This window comes from Physeter macrocephalus, chromosome 19 (assembly GCF_002837175.3).
Source record: "Physeter macrocephalus isolate SW-GA chromosome 19, ASM283717v5, whole genome shotgun sequence".
In the NCBI taxonomy this organism is placed as follows: domain Eukaryota; kingdom Metazoa; phylum Chordata; class Mammalia; order Artiodactyla; family Physeteridae; genus Physeter; species Physeter macrocephalus.
The window spans coordinates 67224123-67247165 of record NC_041232.1 but is presented as its reverse complement, the minus strand read 5'-3'; the positions used below and the strand labels follow the sequence as shown (position 1 = coordinate 67247165).

At 35.7% G+C, this 23043-nt stretch overlaps 1 protein-coding gene across 1 annotated transcript in view; it reads right to left on the bottom strand.

Annotated features, from left to right (window-relative positions):
• The window catches only part of DCC (DCC netrin 1 receptor), a 948035-nt gene that overhangs the window by 122162 nt on the left and 802830 nt on the right, over positions 1–23043 (bottom strand). The window contains exons 23-24 of the mRNA XM_028479946.1: positions 16536–16730; positions 14002–14034 (exon numbers count right to left, since the gene is read on the bottom strand). Of these exons, the coding sequence (XP_028335747.1) occupies positions 14002–14034; positions 16536–16730 (228 nt within the window). The remainder of the gene's footprint in view (positions 1–14001; positions 14035–16535; positions 16731–23043) is intronic.

Sequence of the window (23043 nt, the reverse complement as noted above, 5' to 3'; positions counted from 1 at the left end):
TTGGTTGTTTTTCTCACATGTATAGATTTTCTCTTTCTTTTTTAAGACTTCCAAGTCCTGCTCTTGTGATGTTCCTTGGCATACCAAACACTCTTCTTAATAAAGCTTTTCCAAGAGCTCATCATTTTATTTGCAAAAGAGTTGTGAAGAAACAACTCAAATCTTGTTACCAGACCATGCATTCACAATTAAAAAAAATTCTTTCAATATTGTCAGAGCTGAACTAAGAGTGCTAAGCTTCCAACAAGCAATGATAAATTAATTCAATCACATCACATTCTGTTTTCAGGGTAAACTGGTACATTTTAAATCTGCTGGCCAATGACTCTGGATATATAAAGAAGTGGGAATTAGGATGGAGGCTCCAATGTGTGTGTGTGTCGGGGGGGGTGATTGGGGAGGAGCAACTGAAATAAGCAGCAGTTGTGAAAATTTTGGGGGGTTGACTGATAAGCGTAACCCTTTTCCCAAATACCTTGCTTGTGTGACTCTGACACATCTGGGGTTTCAATAAGTGGAGGATAAGCTTTGCCCACGGGACATTGCCAGATCAACGTTGGAAGAAGTGAAGTGAGACAGAAGTTCTGTATGAATATTAAGATTACTTTTCTCACATCTGAAAGCAACTAGATTGCAAAGCAGTCAGCCAAAGAGATGCTAACAGCTCCGTCACTTAGGCCACTAAAGCAATAAATGATTCCGGTTGGGAATATTAGATGTGTTTAGTTAACTTGGTAAATTTCATAAGCACTGATTAAGGGAAATAGAGAACTAATTAGGCTCTGGAAGATGAAAAGTCAGTTAATGCAAAGATATAAACTACTGTTGGATCCCAGAGGTCTTAAATTTTTTAATGGAGCATAAAACTGATACTAATTCATTCAAAATGTATTAAGTACCTACTATATGCAAGGCACAGTCCTAGATCCTCAGGGAAAGGGTAGTATAAAAAGATTTATCAGATATGGAACCTGCCATGACAGATAGAGTTGGCTCACTGTATCCAAATCTGATACAGGCCTATTTATGGTTAATATTAGCTAACTGCAGATAGTTTTTAACTTATTCTGACTTTAAAGATTTAAGAATAAGTTAATTCTTACCATAAAATCACTATCACTGCATTGATTTACTATTACTATGAAATCACTATTAGATTTAATTGTAAATGTTTTTCATTTATCTAGTATTATTAAAAGAACTACATGCAAATAAAAGATAATGCATTATTTTTAGTCTTACGTTACATGTTGCACAATTAAATTTATCTTAAAATCCCTGAATTTCTTTTTTTGCTTATTATACTAAATCTCTAACGTTTTTCAAAATTAAAAATTCCAAATAAGTAAAGGAATACATGGATATCTAAATATGACATTTGTGGAAGTAATATAATACATTTCAATGTATATGCGTTTTATTTTTAATTATTCAAATAGAGTTCAGTGTAGTTCAAACAACTGGGAATGGGTAGTTCCTTTTTTTTATTATGGAATTAGTAATATGATTTTATATGAACTCAGGAATCAAAATGTACTATATGAGTATACTAATATATTCTACAGAATATAAAGAAGAACTCTTTTGTTACTATGTACCCATATGTCATTAATAATAGAAATGAGGGTGAGGAAAAGAATTAAGATGATAAAGAGTAATGAATTTATGTATCACTTAACCAACCATGGATTTCATTCAGATAATTTCATCAAAAAATCACTTCTTCCAGAAAGTTGTGATAACTAAAGCAAATGTTTTCTACTTTTCAAAATGTTTTGAAACCAAAGAATGGTGGCTTCAGGAATAAAAATAAAACAAAGAAAATGGTCCCATGCCTGACTTTAAAAAGAGGAAGACTGCGTCTTTTTAGAGTTATTCAAAATAGTTTAAATAGTTTTAAATTTATTTTATTTAGGTACCTCTAAGGAAGGTCCAAACCAAAAAATCCATGCTCCTCCCCTTGGTTTGCACTCCTAAAATATTATACATGAAAGAGTCATTTAAAGAGTTACTTTTTATATTTTATTTAAGGGATAGAGTATCCTATTTTGGCAAGAGACATATAGTCCCTTAAGCAAAAGCTAAAGTCTCCGTGATTTTCCTGACAGTTACTCTCTGGATTGAGGGGAAAATGGGCAGAGGTAATATGAATTCCTTTAGGAAGTGTGCTTATTATTATATTTCTTGCTGCTTACCAAAGTGACATTTACACTCTGTTCTCAATACTTGATAAGTGACTAAACTGAATTAGAATACTTTGTAATGTGTTAATAATGTAAACACATTTGAAGTTACTACTATTATACACATTAATCTCTATGTTCTTGTTCTTACATTATCACTTAAAATATTGCTTCTGTATTTTTTTATTGTGGGGTGTGTGTGTGTGTGTATGTGTGTAAAATTAAACAGTATAATGTTTACATTAAACTCCTACTTTTAGCACACATAGGCAGATGAAGAATATTCCCCATGATAAAAAATTTTTAGCACCTAGAAAAGATTAATTCAATAGGAATTTCAGTTCTAGAGTGGTTTTTCTGAGGGGATGTTTATAAGTTTAGGGAGGAGTGAATGGAAAATTAATCTGCAGAGGACATGGAGAAAGCTGAACGTGGTAGTTCTAACCTATTTTTAATCCATCCTCCCTGAATGGGGCTAACAGAGGGTCCTTCAGAATGGCACCCACACAATCAACTCCAAGATATGGACCATAATCTAAATCAAACGGACAGATTGGTTGTCTAACAAACATTCAATATATATCCTCCCAAGGATGCAGAGCACTGAGATATCTTCTTGATCTTAGAATTGGTTCTCTGAAAATAATTCTGGTGATAATGAAGGAAAGTGCATTGATTTTATGTCTTGTATACCAGTGGGTAAAGATAATGCACTGATGCCACATGGATACAGTTTTACTGTCCAATACACAGATCATATTGAGACATATTTAAACCAGATGATTCTTCAGAGGCTGACAAATGTGGCTAAGAGAGCGATTTACCATACAGTTAATACTGCTGACTTTGAACAAAGGCATCAGGGCATCTAAAAACCAGAAAGCAAAATCATAAACTATGCCTAGGATATTTCAAACATACATTAATAGGAAAAAGTCATGAGCTCTTCTCACCCTCTCCTCAGGTTCAACACATTGTTTTCAAGTTAACATGAATGAAAGTTCATTGATTAAAAGGAAGTACAATGTTACTACTTCGTATGTAAGGGCAGCTGACATGCCTGCCATATATTGAGGCCTGGTGCTTAACAAATACTGTGTCAAGTCTATGAGCAACAATTTTTGGGAATGCATTTGGTGACCTACTCTGAGTCAGACACAGTGCAAAGGAACCAAATACCCCATTGTCCATCTTCTCCTTGACCATGAGAGGCAGTTCTTTGGGAGTTCCAATTTCTGCCTTTCTGCCATAAAATATAAATAGAGTATGAGGAGAAGCAAATTCATTTTCTAAGAATCCTCAGAAAGCAATCTAAAATATAAGATTACAATTTCACATACGAATGTTATGAACAGTGACTGTGTAGCTATTATGAAAATCAAGGCACTTTAAGAGTGATAGAAGGTACTATTATCAATTTTGCCTGGACCCAGGTATCAATTAGGACACTCCTGGACAAAATGGAAATTATATTTATCCTAGACATGAACAATTTAACAAATAAACCCTTAATTCCTGGCTCTTGGTTGACATCACAGTTTGATTCTGGGTCCTGATTTCCTGAGGCATATGTATAATTGTTTGCAGACTGTGGCAAATGATGGGTAAAGAAAGTTGCCTGAGTGATGTTCTAAAGCTGAACAGAAGTTTACAAACATTTCCCTCTTCTTCTTTTGCAAGCACCAAAATAAAAGCAGCACTAGGCCAGAATAAAGGCAGCACTAGGCCAGACCAACTGGTATCTGGATTTCTGAGCATGATGGCAGAGGTCAGCCAAAGAAAAAAGAAGAAAACATATATATATATATATATATATATATATATATATGAAATACATATATACACATGTGTATGTATTATGAAATATTTCAGAAGCACATTGGTTACTCTTATGAATTCTACCACCACTCATTTTCAACATCTTGCAAGGGACAGTGGACTCAAAAGGCAAACACCAGGAGACCAAAGTACCTGTCCAGATCAACCAAAGTACCTGTCCAAGATCTTCTGCTCACAGGAAAGAAGTTGGCCTCATTAAAGATTTCAGGTAAGGGGAGTCCATACAGTCTTATCTATAGGACTTTAACTACAATTAGCCTGTGTCCATTTATCTGGTTGCAGATGAAAACTTGTCAACTGCTTCTGATCACATATGTCATAAGCTTCCACATATGAAAAGCTAAATAAGTTTATTAGTTATTGCAATTACTATTCACATAAGTTTAGAGTGGAACTTCTGTTAAAATTGAATTGTTAAGAGAATAAAAGACAAAGATGACTTAATAATATTACTGATATCTTGAAACAGGATGGTCTCTGAACTGTCTCCGCTCATAAGAATCTCCTTGAATGCATTCTTTTTTGTAGTGTATCTGGAATAATGGCCAGCATATGGGTCTAAGAAATCACTTTTAGATGCAGCACAGTCTTTATGAAAATCTAAAAAGCAACCTGTTTCTCTAAACGTGGACACTTTCCTGGATGACTAGGTCTTCCCAAGAGCCAATTCATTTACCAGATGCAACATGGAGGATGAGGCAGTCTTGTGTGCATTATAAAGGAGAACTGTTCTCAAAGGCTACTGATGATCCATGAAAGCCTGCCCCAACTGGATGGTCCACAAGCTTATCCAAAAAGCAGTGTGAGGTATGTTTGTGTTTCAGTGAAGTTGCCAAGTAGTACATGGAGAAGTAACAGAAGAGCATGAATGCTCTTTTCTTCTTCAAGTGACTGCATGTTGGGAAGTTGCAACTATAGTATGAAAACACTAGAATGTGAGCATCCTGATGGCTGCACTGCTAGTATGTGTAAATAATAACACTGTTGGAGCACAAAATTTCTTCATTCATATATCTGTCCATGCTCCATCCATCTAGTCAACAAATGTGTTGAGTGGACCACTCACTGTTCTAAGAATTAGGGATATAAAATGACTATTGCAGAGGCTCATAATTTAGTGAGGGGAAAATGTTAAGTGAATAATAATAATACACTGGAATATCCAAAAGTTAAAAAATTTTAAGTAGGTGACACAATGGAAAAACAGAATGATTGACTATTTCTACCTAGAAAAATGATGGAAGGTATTTCAGGGGTGATATCTGAGTTGAGAATTAAAGGATGAGTGGAAAGGTATCAGGTAGAAAAGAATGAACTGGGTAAGCTTAGAAAAATAGGCAGAGATGAAATAATAAAACTGCTTATATGCTCTATCAAAGTGTCTGGAATTTTTCTTATTGGGGACAGAGATCCACTGAAGGTATTTTAAGCAGAAAAGTGACCCAATTAAATATTCATTTAGGAATATTATTCTAGCTGAGTGTGAAGAAAAAATTAATTAGTAGAAACCGTTGTAATAAATAGGGTGAGAATAATATTAATTATGAATCCATGATGTAGACATTATTAGTTCCATTTTATAGAAGAGTAAACTGTGGCTCAGAAAGACTAACTAATATACTCATTTTAAGTGGCTGAATCTGCCTGATTCTGATGATGATGATTTTTTTCCTTAGCGGGCAAATTAATAAATGAAAGATGAATGCTGAGTGAGTTGGACAGAAATTAGAGCACCTCCTAGAGTTTATGGTAGTGTGAGGGTTTAGTGGTGTGGGTGTGACTTGAGGTGGTGGCTCCACTCTCAATAGGGCACACAAAACACAACAGACTTTGGAAAAGAAACAAAATAGTTCTGTTTGTCACCATTCAGAGCACTGGGACAAATGAAGGTGACCCTTCAGAAGAGGCATAACAGAAGTCGACAAATAAAGCTAGGAAAACTCTTTGAAGATGATAGATATTGAAGCCCTATTCTTATTCCAGATTTTTCTTTCCTCTCCCTGACCCACACTCTCATGACTCCTCCTCCCCACAAGTAAGATGTGATCAGCATTGGCAGCCAAAAGTGAATGTGGTTTGCAGGGCTCTGGATCCAGGGGAGCACTGCTGGTCTTCATAGCCAGTGTAACAGTAGGTACTCAATGTACTGAAAAGTAAAAAAGCCTAAGAACTACTGTGTTGGAAGAGAGAGAAAAAGCAAAACCTGGTTACCAATTTATATCTTAACTGTAGTGTACTTCTCTGCACAGTGGTGTCCTAATTATGCCCTGAACACATCCTGCAATCCTCACTAATTGAGCAGCTTCTTGATTTTCCCATTGTAGGATTTTTCTAAATAAAATTTCAAGTAATCTTTCCCTCTGTAGTCATTTGTGTTCACTCAAGTTCTACTCACATATTTCAAGTCCAGTCTTGTGTTTTAAGAAGTCTTTTCTGCTGCTACTCACAGTGATTCCCATCTAAAACCCTATAACATACATACTCAGATGGTACCACCTGCTTTAGCATTTCATACTTTTTATATTGGGCTGGGAGTCTTTATATCCTAACTATACTGCATGTCCTTGAAAATGAACCCATGGAACTGGACTTCTTTCTTATGTTTCACCACACCCAACACAGTGCTAGGTAAATAGTTATAAAAGAGTGGTCAAAAATGAGTCCAACTCTTTTCATACTGCACATTTGGAATTTCAAAAACTCATCTGCACCATTAGTTTTGATTCTCTCCTTTACATACACAGAATTACAAGCAGCTGGTGAAAGGCAAGTGTAAAAATTTTCTGCTAACAAGAAATGACAGGAAGGGTGGTGGTAAAGAAAAGGGCACAGTGGGTCAGAATCATCTGCAAATGTGACCACCATTTCCTGAATCACAGAGAACTTGGTGTCTTTCTGTTTAGCTTTAATTTAATAGATGAATATTAAATATACATTTTCCCTATTGGAAAAATATTTTTGCATCTCTTTCATCTCCCGCAAGATCAGTCACATATACAGTCATCCCTCAGTACCTGCAGGGATTGGGTCCAGGACTTGCCTCGGATGCCAAAATCTGCAGATGCTCAAATCTCATAGATCATAGACATAGTACAGGATCCAACATTGGTTGAATCTGCAGGTTTGGAACAGGCAGATAGGGAGGACTGACTGTACAGTATCCACAGCCATGAGCACTATTACTTTGGGGTTCTCCAAACTATACTCTGGATTAGATGGTAAAGTCTGTCTTTCCAGATTACTCTGTGACTGTTTCCCAAAGATTTGTGTCATAATTCAATTCAACAAATACTTATCAGGAAACTATAATATGAGAGATTCACAATTAGAGATTGGGGGTGCTTGGAGGCAGGGATGACAATGTCGATGAGACTGGCCCTTTGCCATCAAAAAATTTACAACCTAGCCAAGAGGTTGGGAATCAAAATGGTAAACTATAAGAAATGGACAACATAGCAAGGACTAAATTGGGTGTTATGGACACACAGAAGAATAAAAGACCAGAAAGTTAAGTAAGGCTTCTTGGACAAAAGATAATTGAGAAGGAGTCTTAAAAGATGAGGACCTCTCTCAGTAAAGAAAGGGAGAATGTACTGCTAAGACTAAGAGAACAGTACCAGTTAGAGCATGGAGTTCTAAAAATACACTTTTCCAGGAGTGATTTGTGGATCTTTGTTAATAGACTGTGACATATGTGGAGGGATAAACTGGCCGTGAGGCTAGAAGGGGGAATTTGGGGTCAGACAGCCAGGACCTTGAGGTCAAAGAACTGACTTCATTCCATGAGAAACAGTGAATCATCTATGTTTCAGAAAGAAAACTGAGGAGGCAGAATCCAGGACTGATAGAAGTGGGCAGAAAATAAAGCTAGGAACTTGATATTTGGCTGATGTCTACAGCAAAGAAGGACATTCAGCAACATGGTGGGCCTTACAATAAGAATTTGTCTAAGAAATCATTTGGGACTCCCCTGGTGGTCCAGTGGTTAAGACTCCGCGATTCCAGTGCTGGGGCATGGGTTTGATCTTTGGTCGGGGAACTAAGATCCCACATGCCGCACGGCAAAAAAAAAAAAAAAAAAAAAAAGAGAAAGATATCTTTTTGTATTAATGAAAATGTCTATCTTTCAGGTCTGAGAAGATTAAAATTACACCATGAATCATGTCAAGTTCTGCGAGCACTGAGTCCTTTTTCCTTTCTTTCAAAGTTACCTATTAAAACATAAAAACTCCTGAGAGGTTGACTAGGCAGCTTCTTGAACTGCTTGCTGGGGACAGGATAAGCATCTTAACATTTTATCAAAAGCACATTACTTGTGTTTTTTTTGCCTCTACTTTCTCACCATAGTCATAATTTCCAGAATTGCAGAATTCTGGATCTGAGAAAAACATGTGAGAATAGCTTTTTCAAGGGGCTGTAGCAAGCAGCTGAGTAATAAATGAGTTGAAATTACACACGATAATAGGCTAAAAAGAGGTTTCATTTTCAATTAAATGACTCCCATCAAATGGTGCTAAAGGTTTCAATTTTTCAAACAGCAGCCTGGTTGCTGTAAGCCAAACCCTGCAAAATCTGGATTGCATGAACTAAATTCCAAGCTTGACTAGACTGCCTTGAAAACCTTATTTCCCTGAAATTGGAAACAATTAACATTCAGTTTATTCATGAGAATAAATCTGCTGAGGTGTAAAATGGCAGGTGTAGTGTTAAGCACTTGGCCTGCATACCCTGTGGAGGAAAGACAAAGACCTTTAAACTGGGTGAATTTCTGGGGAGGATGTATAAGTTTCATTATCTTGAAAACAAAGTAGCAGTCGATTAACTCAGTGCATTTCCAGAAATTATACATTGGTATGAGCAGAGATTCTCAAGTTAGTTAGCCTGGGTATATATCTCAGCCTAACCACTTACATACTGTGAGCGTTTGGGCAAGATTTAACCTCTTGGTGTTTTATTTTCTGCATCTGTAAGGATGTTGTCAGAACTAAATATGATAGAACATGCACAGTGCACAGAAGAGTGATGGATGCACAGTGGGAATGCTGAAATGTGAAGTGCTACCCTACACGAAGATGCCATGCTGTGCTTAGGTTTTTTAAAATTTTAATACCAATCCTAAAATTTGATCATCTGAAAACTTAAAAGAAATCAAAGATAATTTGGGCGAAAGTCATCATTTTACAGGTGAGGATGCTGAGAAGAGTTCAGTCCCATGCCCAAAGTTACACAGGTGCTCAGTGAGAGCATGGTGCTAGAATATTGGGCATCTGATTCCATTCTGGTTCTCTTCCAGCACACACTGAATGATGCTGATGGGAAAGCTCAGAGCATTACCAGCCATTACCACGATTCAGAGGAGAGTAATTCTCTCTCCGTGGTGGGAGGGCCGTTCTCAGCAGGCCGCCTTCATCTGGATCTAAAAACTGGTCTGTGAATTTATGCCTCTTTTCCAGGCCTCCTGTTTTACATCACCCCTCTGCAGGCCATGGAGAATTAAAGACACTTGATAGTGCTTGAAGCAAGCATTTTCTTCATGATTCATATCATCAATGATACAGAATATTTCTTGAAGATTCCTGCCCTCTTTATGGTACTATGTCATGGTCACAGCACCTACTCTATTGCCCCATTGGGCAGGCATGGAAACACACATGAAATTGAAAACATTTGTGTTCACGCTAAGAATTACCAGTTTTTACATTATAGACACCTCAAAGTGGAGAACAACATTTTGGGGTTAAATGGAATCTAAGGATGCAAAGACAATCCTTTAAGATTAAAAATTTGATCTAATCATCACTTTCAAGAATTGGTCATAGTTTATAGTTACTGCTAACCTCCATTGCGACCCCAAAACAAGAAGCTTTTATAAATGCTTCTGTGAGAAACTCTAAAAGGTTTAAGCTGATTGTCGAAAAACAAAAAGTCAATTATTTTGTAAGTATAGAAACAGTCTACAAAGGAAAGACTATATACTCTGGGAGTCAGAGATAAACATGTTTGAATTCCAACTCTGCCTGCCACTATATTTGAGTGACCTTTTGTAAAACATTACCTTCTGCTTCCTCATTTGAAAATCTAGAAAGATAATCAGTAGAAGAGTGAAAGAACAGCTTGATTCTTGAAAGTGGATGCTATGAACTGAATTATGTCCTCTCCCACCCCCAAAATTCATATGTTGAATTCCTAACACCCAGTGTGACTGTATTTGGAGATATGGGCCTTTATAGAAGTAACTGAGGTTAAATGAGGTCATAAGGGTGGGGCCCTGATCCGATAGGATTAGTGTCCTTATAAGAAGAGACATGAGTGAGCTCATACTCTCTCCACCATGTGAGGACACAGCAAGAAGGCAGCTGTCTGCAAGCCAGGAAGAGAGACCTCACCAGAAACCAATCCTGCCAGACTTTGATCTGAGACTTCCAGCCTCCAGAACTATGAGAAAATAAATGTGTTACTTAATGCACCCAGTCTATGGTATTTTGTCTTGGCAGCCCGAGCTGACCAAGACAGTGGAGTTAGCACCATCCCCATGTTTCCTGAGATAAAGAACCGTCAGTATCATATATTCAGTGCTGTGGCTTCCCACTTATAACATGACCCCAGATTGAGAGCTGTTTGTTTTGTTCTCTAGAATATTCACAGAGTTGGGGAAAGAAAAGTTGATATTGGGAAAATATACACCCACTTTAGATACAGAAACTTTATAGATATATGTCAAAAGTGTGTGTGTGTGGTTGTGTATGTATATACGTAGCATATAGTGATGGAGACACTTGGTGGTTCAAAACGGGTTTTGCAAGATGGTTGTCTGGGTTTGAATCATGGCCTTGCTACTTCCTAGTTGTGGGTCTACAGGCAAATCACTTAAACTCTCTGAGCTTCAGCTTCTGTATCACTAAAACAGAGACAATAATAGCAACTCTTTCACAGTATTGTTATGAGGATTAAATGAGTTAACACAAGTTAAGTTCTTAGAACAGCGACTGATGGTGAGAGCTCCATAAGGATTAATTCTACCATTACACATGCCCACCCAGACACAGACAAACTGACAGGGTTTTTACCAAAATATGGAAAATAAAAAAGGAAAAGTCTCTAAAGCAGAGGATTTCTCTATCTTTTCCACTCACTTCACATAACCCATACAATTTCCCTACCTTGCCGGACCCTCCAAAAGAGTAAATCTGTGGTTAATCTCTAAAATCCCATGATTACTTTAAAACTTATTGGCCACTTGTGCCTACAAGAGACTAGAGAAATAATTAAGATGTGGAACAAGAGATAAGCAAATGCTAGATATAATCAATTTACACTTATGTAAAGGGGAAAAGGAGTCCTATATAAATCATCTTTTATTTTCATACTAGTACTACTATTACTCAGAAGAAAATATTTTCCCCAATTCACACGTGATTCAAATATAATCGACTTTTTGTTTTCACATTTATGTTCTTCAGGGCAGATATAAGATTCCAACGGAAAGTAATTGTGACAAGAGACCACAGAGATACTTTTTAAAAACAATCAAAACTTTTCTCACTTCCTCTCATATAAGTCAAACTCGATCTCCTGCTTTTCTATTTAGGATTCATCTTTGCAAGGTTAACTCTGACCCAAGGTGCTAAATTTTCTCTCTGAGCAAATTTTCTCTCAACAGAAATTCAGTGCTTGCCATAAATGTAACAGTGGGACCATTCTGCATGGGAAGGGGGCAAATTGGTCTAACAGCGAGCACAATAATGCATATTCCACTGATTTGCTATGTGCTGAGAGTGGGAACATTCAGAGCAGCTTTTTCCTATTATTTTCACCATTCTTAGAGATATCTTTAAACTGGGTTATTTTTTGTGCACTTGGTCATCAACTCAGATGACTGATTTTGTTTACAAAGAGTTTTTAACTGCCAACAAATTTTATATGCTTTCTTGTAAAAATGTAAAGATCTTACCTATAATCACTAAATTACATGTTGTCACTCCCTCTTAATTTTACAAGTAATTTGAGTTTGATGTAAAATTTAGAACCTATCAATTTGACCAACTCTATACCAGCGGTGATTGAATATGGGACCGAGTAGTATAATATGTGACAGAATCTTTTTAAGTAATGTTAGATGAAGGAAAAGAACAATTTCCCAAATATATTAACACACTCAGGCACTGGCAATAATTCTTGGGAATTCCTTTTGTTCCCAGTAATTGATCTGATTTCACTGTCAATATGAAAATCTGAGTAAAATCCATGGAGAGTGTGTGACTGGAGAGACTGTACAAAATATATTTCTTGGTAGCTGAAAATATTATTAAGCAAAACAGTTAACTTAAAAAGTAATAGCAAAAAACAGTTAAAAGGAATCCAGAAACAACTGGAAACCCACTTATTGAGAAGCTTGGGCATGTTGTCACCCAAATGGCTAATAATGTAACTTTTTATCTGGTTCAGTTACTTAAAAAAAATGTTTGTGTGTTTTCTTTCTCTCTATGCATACTTTTTCTAAATATAATTTCAAAAATTGGGAGTTACCTGCCTGTGGAAATTCCAAATTCACTTCAGTTAAGGAAACTATGTGATGTTGTTTTAATTATTTTTGAACTGAAATAATACATTCTGCTAATTAACTATTCCAGCTTGAATTTGTCTAGCACTATTATTTAATTTACCTAAGTGAATACACACTAACTGCCAGTTATTTATCATTAGTAGTTTTACAAATATTACTGTTCAGTAGATATGGGCTTTACGAAAATATTTTAAGTATAAGCAGGAACAGCTAGGTGATTAATGGAAACATGAACCCTGGGTGGACATTTCTGTGTATTGTACCATTTCTATTACTCCCTGTGTGAAGCCCTAGCCATGTTCTCTTAAGCAGAGGGATGGTATATGGACCCAGAAATAAACTTGAACACAAGATCATTAAAGATAATACTACTCATGTAGATAACCTGCTACTGTTAGTGAAACTTAACATTCAGATGCTTAGTATTTGTCAATAGTTGGAAAGTATTCTTATTGAAAAGCATGTTTTCCTGAAATCTACAACAGGAGGCCTTATGAGACATGATGCTGACAAGGAGGTTCTGTTGACAGGTGCCCAAAGCAGGAGACAACTATACAAGCTGTGGACTCTGAAACCAATACTCATGACACTGACTATAACCAGCATTTCCAAACACTCCCATCTTTGAATATAACATCCTGAAAAAATAAAACTCAAACTATTCTTTTTCTCCTTTAGCATTCTACTAATTAACCTTAGTGAAAAAATAATGGAATCCTAATAGATCAGTCTACAAATCATGGTAATAAATTCCTATCTACCTGAGAGTTGATGGATAACTCTGATTTACCTCCATTTTCCTTTGTGTAAAACCATCCCTGTTTCTCTACACAAATCGGCTTTTAGCAAATGAATGGAAGGAGGATAAAATACTGCAAGTCAAACTGGTACCTGATTCATGAAATGAAAGCTTTCTGGCTTCAAAATGAACAAAAGTAATGCCCTAAAAAAAAGTTGACCTAACTTTGTTTTTATGTATTAAAAGAAGCTCATTGTAGAGGAAAAGCACACATGATTTATGAGTTTTCTCTGTCGAGGTATAGAACTTTAATCCAGAGCTTATGAAAGGGTGCAAGAGCAGCTTGAAAATTATGCTGAGCTTAATTATACTTAATGTGAATTATTCAGAAGTGCAGACAGAGACTAAAAATTTATTTCATACAAAGAAGCTTGACATTTTAATTGGTCCTTCAGAATGGAGACAAAACAATTTCCTCTCAAGAAAATTTACATCCTCCCTATCAGAGCCGAAACCTCAGCCAAGCAGAACTTCATTAATAAGATTAATTATCACACTGGTGTCTGCTTCATCAGGTGTATGGCCCAGGTGAAAAGAGGACTAGAAAATAATGACTGACATTTCTAACAGATAAGATTGATTCAGGGAGGGAAAAAAGACAGATTAAACCACCATACCTTGGTCATTAGCCATTTTGTCAGGGTGTTCCACTGTGGGGAAAGAGAAATATTATTAGATTTTGGTAGTTTCCATCAAGAAAGCTGACATTTCAAATCAACAATTTTGTTAGCGAGTTCTCATATCAAGGCCAATGCCCTATTGAAAAAAAATTGATAAGGAATTCGGTTAATGTGACTATTTTGATTAGTCACAGAAAGAAATGGAAAATAACTGTTTTGCTGTATAAATGTGTTCTAAAAGTGTTATTTGTAACATTCCTCTAAACATAAACTCAAAATGATCATCATGCAAGTTTAATTAATGATACAATTTACAGTAAAAAAAAGTGCATGCCATTACCAAGTAATTATCATCCGTATATTTTAAACAAGTTAAGGAAGCTATTTTCTTGTATTCATTTTAAATTTTTCAACAAGAAAACTTTACCAATTCTCACATGAATAGGGTAAAATAATAAAATATCGTTAAGTTTAATCTAAATGGTTTGATTTTAAACCTTGTGTAGCTTTCGAATAGCTCAGTCACCAGAATTCAAAAGTCTACTATTTATTAGCATACTTTTCCTAGGAGAATTGAGAAATAGACTATCTAGTTATACTAAGCCTCTTCTTTAGTATGTCCAAGCAAATGGGTAAAAATGTCAATCAGATACATGTTTCTAATTTTTCGGTTGTTTGCCGTCATGTTTTATTAAGTTATTGGCCAGATATATGGGCATAATGTGGTAACATATTTAAGAGCCAAGTATCCTTTAAAATAACACACATCAGACGTTATACATCTTTAAATATCAGCTATAGAACATCTGAATTATTTTCAATTGCTAAATATTAGAGGCTCTTGAAATCATTCATCCTCCAGAAAAATAATACTGTGCTCTAAAATGGAAAGGAATTATATGCAGATCATTATGAGGTATTTACCATTCTTGGGTCTTAGTATTTTTCTGTATAAACATATAATTGTACTTAAATTGAGCAGTAATTTTTACACTTGCAAACATGTAAAGTTTTCTTCTAGTAATCATACCACAAGATATTTTTCTCATGTTGCTACCCTGTGTCCTTAAAAAAAAAAAATTAATTTTGTTTGAGATTTTCTTCCTTGCCATATCAAAATTTCTTTTAATATATAAGGACAATAGTTCCTGAAAGGAAATATTTAAAGTTGGCAATAGTATGCCATCCACATAATACAATGCTTTTTAATTTTGATTCCCTTACATAAAAAGGCTAAACTGTTTCATTATATTTTGAATACAGCCCATATACATGAAATCAGTACAAAATTCCAAAAGGGTTGTAAATGAAAAAAAGTCAAGTTAAATATGTCCGCTTTGCGCTGATGGCAGAAAATGTAATAATGTATCTTTCTTTGACATGCTGGCTTTCAGCATAAAAAGATAACTTAATTAATTAATTAATTTTCTTTTTTTTGTTTCCAATTTTTTTCCAATTATTTAAGAAATAATTGATGTACATCACTGTACAAGTTTAAGATATACAGCATGATGATTTGATTTACATATATTGGGAAATGATGACCACAACAGCTTTAGTTAACATCTGTCATCTCATATACGTACAGTAAAAAGAAAGGAAAAAATTTTCTTCATGATAACTCTTGGGATCTACTCTCTTAACAGCTTTCCTGTATATCATTCAGCAGTGTTAACTACAGTTATCATGTGTTTATTACATCCCTAGTACTTATTTATCTTATAATTGAACGTTTGTACCTATTGATTACCTTCCTCAAGCTCCTCCTCTCATCACCTCCTACCTTTGGTAACCATAAATCTGATCTTTTTCTATGAGTTTGGTGTTTATCTGTTTGTTTAGGTCCCATATATAAGTGAGATCAAATAGTATTTGCCTTTCTCTCTCTGACTTATTTCACTTAGCATAACACCTTCAAGGTCCATCCATATTGTCACAAACAGTAGGATTTCCCTGTTTTTTTAGGGCTGAATAATATTCCATTATGTACATATAACTATATATAACATTATTTTATATATATAATGGAATATATATACATATATCACAACTTCTTTATCTATCTGTGGACATTTACACCCTTTCCATGTCTTGGCTGTTGCACATAATACTGCTCTGAACATTGGGATGCAGATATCTTATAGGGTTAGTGTTTTTGTTTCCTTTGGATATATTCCAGAAGTGGAATTGCTAGATCATATGATATTTCTTTTTAATTTTTTGAGGAACCTCCATACTGTTTTCCATAGTAGCTGCACCAACTTACATTCCCCAAACAGTGCACGAGGGTTCCCATTTCTCCACAGTCAAGCCAGCATTTGTTGTCTCTTGTCTTTTGGATGATGTACATTCTAACAGGATTGAGGTGAAATCTCATTTTGGTTTTAATTTGCATTTTAATTTCTTTTGAATGTCCACTGTAGTCACGTGCCAACAGAGATGGTTTAAGGCAATTCCTAACACAAACTCCAAAACTATTTTATAACAACTCCACAGGAAAAAACCCCAAAATGACAGGAAATGATTCAAACCTTTCAGAGTCCTGAAAAGGATGGGATCAGAGAGGGGCCCCACTCCTTTCACATTCCGTGCTTGAATTCGAAAGTAATACATAGTGTCAAGGTTGAGATCCATGATTTGATGTGTAAGCCGATCACCACTGATTGTTTCCATAACCCAGTCATCAATTGGAATGTTCTTGTCCAAGGTATAAAACAAGATGTAAGCTGCATGAATAAATGAAAACAGCTTTGATTACTGTACTGAGTACATGCTATACTTCTGCTTCCAAACATCCGTGTGTCCCAAGTACAATTTTCAAGGATTATCATATATCCACAATCTATAAAGTGCAGTATTCAGTTTGGCAAGTAATGATTTTTTTTTGTATTGCAAAGGTTAGAAAAAGAATTGCTTCAATGTACAAAATCTAAAAACGGAATAAGCCATTAGAAATAAAAATATCTGCCATATTTAAAAAATGCGAGGTTTCTGCTGCCTATAAATCCTGATTATTGGTTTGCGCTAATACATAAGCATGATGAAAAACATAAAAGACAGATAACAAGTCTGTATCATTTTCACTGTATCCAATAATGAAGATAAGTAATGTTTATTTTGGCTAGTGTTTAAATAATAAAAATACATTGAAAAGTATAAAATGCCCTATGTTTTTAAAGTGTTATAAAAATAAATGATCATTTTTGATTACTGTAATAACTCTGTGAGGTTGGCAGGGGTACTGTTGCTGTCTTTTCATAGATGATGAAGCTGAGCATGACCCAAGCTAAGTGATAAAAGGGCTAGGATAACATCCTCTACTACCATATCAAACATCCAACACTATTTCCCCCCGTCCATCCCACCTGGGCAAAAATAAACAAAAAAAGAAAGAAAAAGTATTTCTGGATAACTGTAGGTTATCTAGTTAGTATCTCAAATATTAAAAAATCCATCATTTGATAGTATCATTCATCTTCTGTGTTAGGGGATGAATAATTGTAGTGTATTCAGTGGTGATAGTCTAACATGCACCCAAACAGATCCAGGTATCCTTGTAAAATATTCATATTCTAACATTATATTTAGCTAATATTTAAGCTCACTTTTATTTAAAAGCATTAATTCATCACTTTATATTACACTACATAATATATCAGATGATAGTGTAATATAAACTATAAAATAACTCATTGCAGGTGTCTTTGCTACATGAATGTGGTGTCAGCCTCTATTTCTATCAAATTTCTGCAATGGTATCCGCATCAGATAGGCCGCAAATGTCCCTAGGTCTATTCTTATGCATTGAATACATTCTTTGTAAATAATACTTTTTAAAAAGAATTGTCTTCCTTTGATTCCCCTAGTGCTTCCTTTTGAGTCCCACTTGTCCCATCCGGCCTGGGGACCTTCACGCATAGATATTTCAGTGGTCATGTCACAGGTTCTTTGACTCAGATTCACTTGCCTTCCAAAATAACCATGCATATTACCTACATCTCAGCACAACTCTTACTCCACAAGGACTGATTTCCATACTATCCTTATTCCTACTTCCCTCTTACTCCTCACACCTCTCCACCTTTCCTTACTTTCTCCATCCAACTCCTACCTGGCCATCCAGGTCTAGTTTAAGCTACATCTAACATATGAAACGTTCCTCTATAGTGAGCTCTCCTTTCTGTACACTTTGTAACCCACTTCAATAAAGTATAAGAGTACCTACACGATTTTGTATCATTTTCACTTAATCCCATAGTGATTTACAGAATTATGCCTGGGTTTGGGGGTTGCATTATAGACAGTGAACTGGATATTTTTTCCTTGTGATTCTGTAGGATTAAGCAATGCCACAAACTTCAACACCCAGAAGTCCATTTGTCTTAAATTCAGATCAATGCTGAAAACTTGCATCTATTTTGCTTTGGCTTTCAACTTTTCCCAACTTCATTGTTTCTCAAATCTGCCTAATCATAAGAATTACTTGGGGACTAGGTATAAGTTACAAAACATAGAGCCCAGGAAAGGGCATTTTGATTCAATAGGCATGGCAGACAAGTCTTGGATAGCCCCCCAATTATTCCTGCCTCCTGGTAGTTACAGCTTTGTGTGGTCTTTTCTCTCTGAGTGTAGATGGGACCTAAGTCTTGCTTTTAACCAACAGAATACGGCAAATGTGATGGACGCCACCTCCATGATTATGTTACATGTTATAACTTCTGTCTTGCTAGCAGACTCTACAGACTCTCTCCTTGGTTGGCTTTGATGAAATAAGTTGCCAGATGGAGAAGACCATGTGGCAAGGAACTAAGGCTGGGCTCTGATCAACAGCCAGTAAGGAACTGAGTCCTGCCAACAACTACATAAGCTTAGAAGCAAATATTTTCCCAGGTAAGCCTCAAATGAGACATCAGCCAAAGCTAACACCTTGATTGCCAGCTTGTAAGAGACCCTAAAGCAGATTACCCAGCTAAGTTGTGCTTGGATTCCTGATTGACAGAAACAGTGAGATACCAAATGTGCGTTATTTTAAGCTGCTAAATTTGTGGTGATATTGTTACACAGCAGTAGCTAATAGGTTAATGGTAACCCCAGTAAACTGCACCCCAGTTGATTTCTGTGTTCAAGTAAAGTCAGGAATCACTGCTTTAGTTGATGATGTGAATTCTGCATATTTTGTGGTATATTTGTTGAGATGTTGATGCTGCAGATATGAATACGTAAGATGTGGAGAGCTCAGGGGAAGATAAAAGACTAATCAAGATAAAGAAGTCTACAAAATTTATAAAGGTTATATGGCTCCTCCCTCTGGTTGATATTAAAATTGGAAGACTATAATTCAAAACGGATTGTAAAATATCATTGGATAAAGGAGTTGTTTCTGACTCATAGATGTCCATTCTTTGGTAACTCAGCTTCTGAGATCAACATCAGTACCACCTCCTAATATTCTGTGAGCCAGAAAAGTCTCCATTCTTGTATCCAAGAACCATATCTACTGAAAAGAAGACCCTGGCACTAGTGATATTGTTCTAGCTTTTATTATGTGCATGTCTTATCTCTTCAAAAGAACAAAAATATTCCTTCAGTTCAGGAGCTATATCTTATATTACTTCTTATTCTTCAAAGAAAACTAATAAAATAGTCTTCACACAACAGGTATTGAAACTCACTTATTGAATAAAATCCCCTAGCCTGTAAGTATATAAGTTTTAAATTCATGACATTTAATGAAATTGTTGAAGTTTTCATGGGCTTTTGTAAGTAAATGATGAACTTGAAAGTTTGGATAATTGTGCTCCCATCTCAAGTCAGCTACACTTATTCCTGATTTTCTCCATTTACCAAATGAGAATATAGTATATGCCTTCATGTAATTTTTTCTATGTGAAGAGTATTCACTGAAGCATTTAAAAGTGACAGTTCTGGCAACAGGTAAGTAAAGTTGAAAGTGCAGGTTCTGACTCCAAATTTTATTTGAGCAATTTCTTGAAATTTATTTTAAAAAGCCTGTCATTGGTTGTAAATTTGAAAACTGAGTTGGAGAATAGAAACAAGAGTACATCACTCAAAACACTAAAATCTAGCCTTAGAAAAACCATACAACTTCATTTGGATATATGAGTTTGGCATGTTTTGAAGCTATTAAATCCATTGTTGAAGCCTCACCTTATAGATTTCCATCTAACCACATAGATTGGGACACATTTATAGGTTTCTCACTATCTTTCTGTATCTATATGTTCATTCCTCTGTGTCCAATTCCCTGTCATTCTCCATCCTTTCATCTTACATTTTTTCCACTTTATTTTTATCACTTACCCACCACCCTGGCCAAATAATAAAGTATCAGTATTATATTCTGTCATAGGTTGTAAGACCTTTTGGGATTATTAATTTACCTGGGCATTCCTACATTGAAATACCATTTGTGTAAATACTTATAAAACGTAGCATCATACATCTGTCATTTTGACGCTACTTCTACAAATAGGTAGTTGTAATTCCAGAAGCAAAGTGTCAGAAAGTAGTCACCTCCACCTCTCTTCTCTCTTCTGTCCTTTTCCATACTTCCTCCTACTCAGTGGTGATTCCCTTCCATGGATCAGGTAGGTGGATAAGTACTGGGAAGACCGAGATACATGATGTGGCCCCTCCCAGCAAGGAGCTCAGCCCAGTGAGGGCTTCTCATCTTTAAAGAACTGATTCTGATAATCCTATATATAGGTAGATATATAAAAAAGGAGAACCTGTTTTCTCCTTCTTTTGTGGTCAAAAATTATAGGTTATGGATTCAGGGAGGCCTGACCTCAAATCATAGTGCTATCATTTACTAGCTTTGCAACCCTGAGAGATTTGAATAATCCAAGTATGTCTTAATTTTCTTATCTGAAAACAAGTTGCTGTGAGATAATGCATTTTAAAAACAATATATGAGTGTATTTCTATTACATTGTCTTTTACGTAGTAACTACCTAGTAAATGCTAAGCCTTTTATTTATATTAATAAAGCTTAAGAAATATCTTGTTTCGAAGCTGGAACTACAGTTTCAAGTCAAACAATATATTTAATATCAATTTAATGATTATTCTGCTCAACAAATGTTTATTAATTATCTATTAAGTGTCAAAGATATTGTTACTGGGGAGAAAGCATTGAACAAAATCTGAACCCTGTTCTCCTGCTGCTTTCAGCCTTGTACTATAAGCATTTAGATTTTCTCTCATGATAATATGGAAAGGGGATGGACAGGAAGAAGTCAAGATGACTAAGTTTCCAACTTTTGCTGCTGGGTGAACTGTGGAGGCTTCTAAAAAGATGAGAGTAAGAATGTTTAGACACATGACTCCAGTGTGAGTGCCCAGCTGAGTTCACAATCCCAATGGGCTAACAACCTATTCCAAAATATAATAGTGCATTGTTTGGCCATTTGTGGTGGGTGATAGAGCAAAAAATGGAAGAATGGGAGAGAGGGGGATTGGGGAATAGAACGAGGTGACACTAGGACAGACAAGTGGAAATGTACAATATGAGGTAGGATGTGTGTATTTAGAATTCCTTGGAGGGAGACATAGATTCCAGAGACAAAAGATCATGTTCACTGAAGTCCTGGCTATAGTGCAGATACTTTTTCAGAGAAAGTAATGAAGGGAATGAAAAGATCTGCATTCTGGGAAGTAACACTTATGGAACAGTTGGAAGAAAAGTATGCTTAGGAGACTGAGAAGTTATAGCCTAGAAGTGGGAAGAAAAGTGGTTAGGTGATTTTACAAAAGTCAAGAGAGAGGAGAATTTCAAGGAAGAGGAATTGGACTAGAGTATCGAATGACATGGAAAAAGAGGGTACAACCTGAGTCATTAGATGGTATTGATAAGGAAACAATCTGTGAGGCTCTAACTCTTTTATCTGCATAGGTCCCTGATCTCAAATAATGTTAGATGTTGCATTTATTTAGATCAGTGTTTCACAAATCTAATTGTACGTTAAAATCACTTGGGGAGCTTTTACAAAGTGCCACTCTCAATCCCTCCTCAGATAAATTAAATCATAAATCAATTGAGCATCATTGATTTGGACCAGTAGAATACTGATAAGAAGAGAAAAACGCAGTGTAATAGTTAAGAGTAAGAACCTGAGTTTTACATCCCAGCTCTGCTACTTCTTCGTTATTTGACTTTGGGAAAGTTATTTACACTGGAAGGCCCCCAACTCTTTATTTCCAAATGAAATAACAGGAATATATGATCGCTTATAATACAAAAGTGCTTAGCAGAATGCCAAGCATGTAGTAAATGCTTAATTCATTCTGAACCATTTTCTTCTGGAAATGTCAGTCTAAATTCCTAAGATGCCAGTTTATAATCAAGGAATTTAGGCACTGGAATTACCTAGATCTCCTCTTTTTTGTTTAATCTTTTTAAAAAAAAATATATATATATACATTTATAAATATATATATTTATAAACTGATGATATGGTTCTGTGCAGAGTACAACAGGGAACCCTTGTCCTAGAATGAATTTCAACTGGGAATAATAATCACTAAATTATTTCAGTGCTCACTGGGTATCAGGGACTTTTCTCAGTCCCTTATTATAAAAATTCCCTAACATGGGAAAGGAAGTAGCCACCCAAGTCCAGGAAGTGCAGCGAGTCCCATACAGGATAAACCCAAGGAGAAACACTCAAAGACACACAGTAATCAAACTGGCAAAAATTAAAGACAAAGAAAAATTATTGAAAGCACCAAGGGAAAAATGACATAATATACAAGGGAACTCCCATAAGGTTAACAGCTGATTTCTCAACAGAAACTCTACAAGCCAGAAGGGAGTGGCATGATATACTTAAAGTGATGAAAGGGAAGAACCTACAACCAAGATTACTCTACCCGGCAAGGATCTCATTCAGATTTGATGGAAAAATCAAAAGCTTTACAGACAAGCAAAAGCTAAGAGAATTCAGCACCACCAAACCAGCTCTACAACAAATGCTAAAAGAACTTCTCTAAGTGGGAAACACAAGAGAAGAAAAGGAC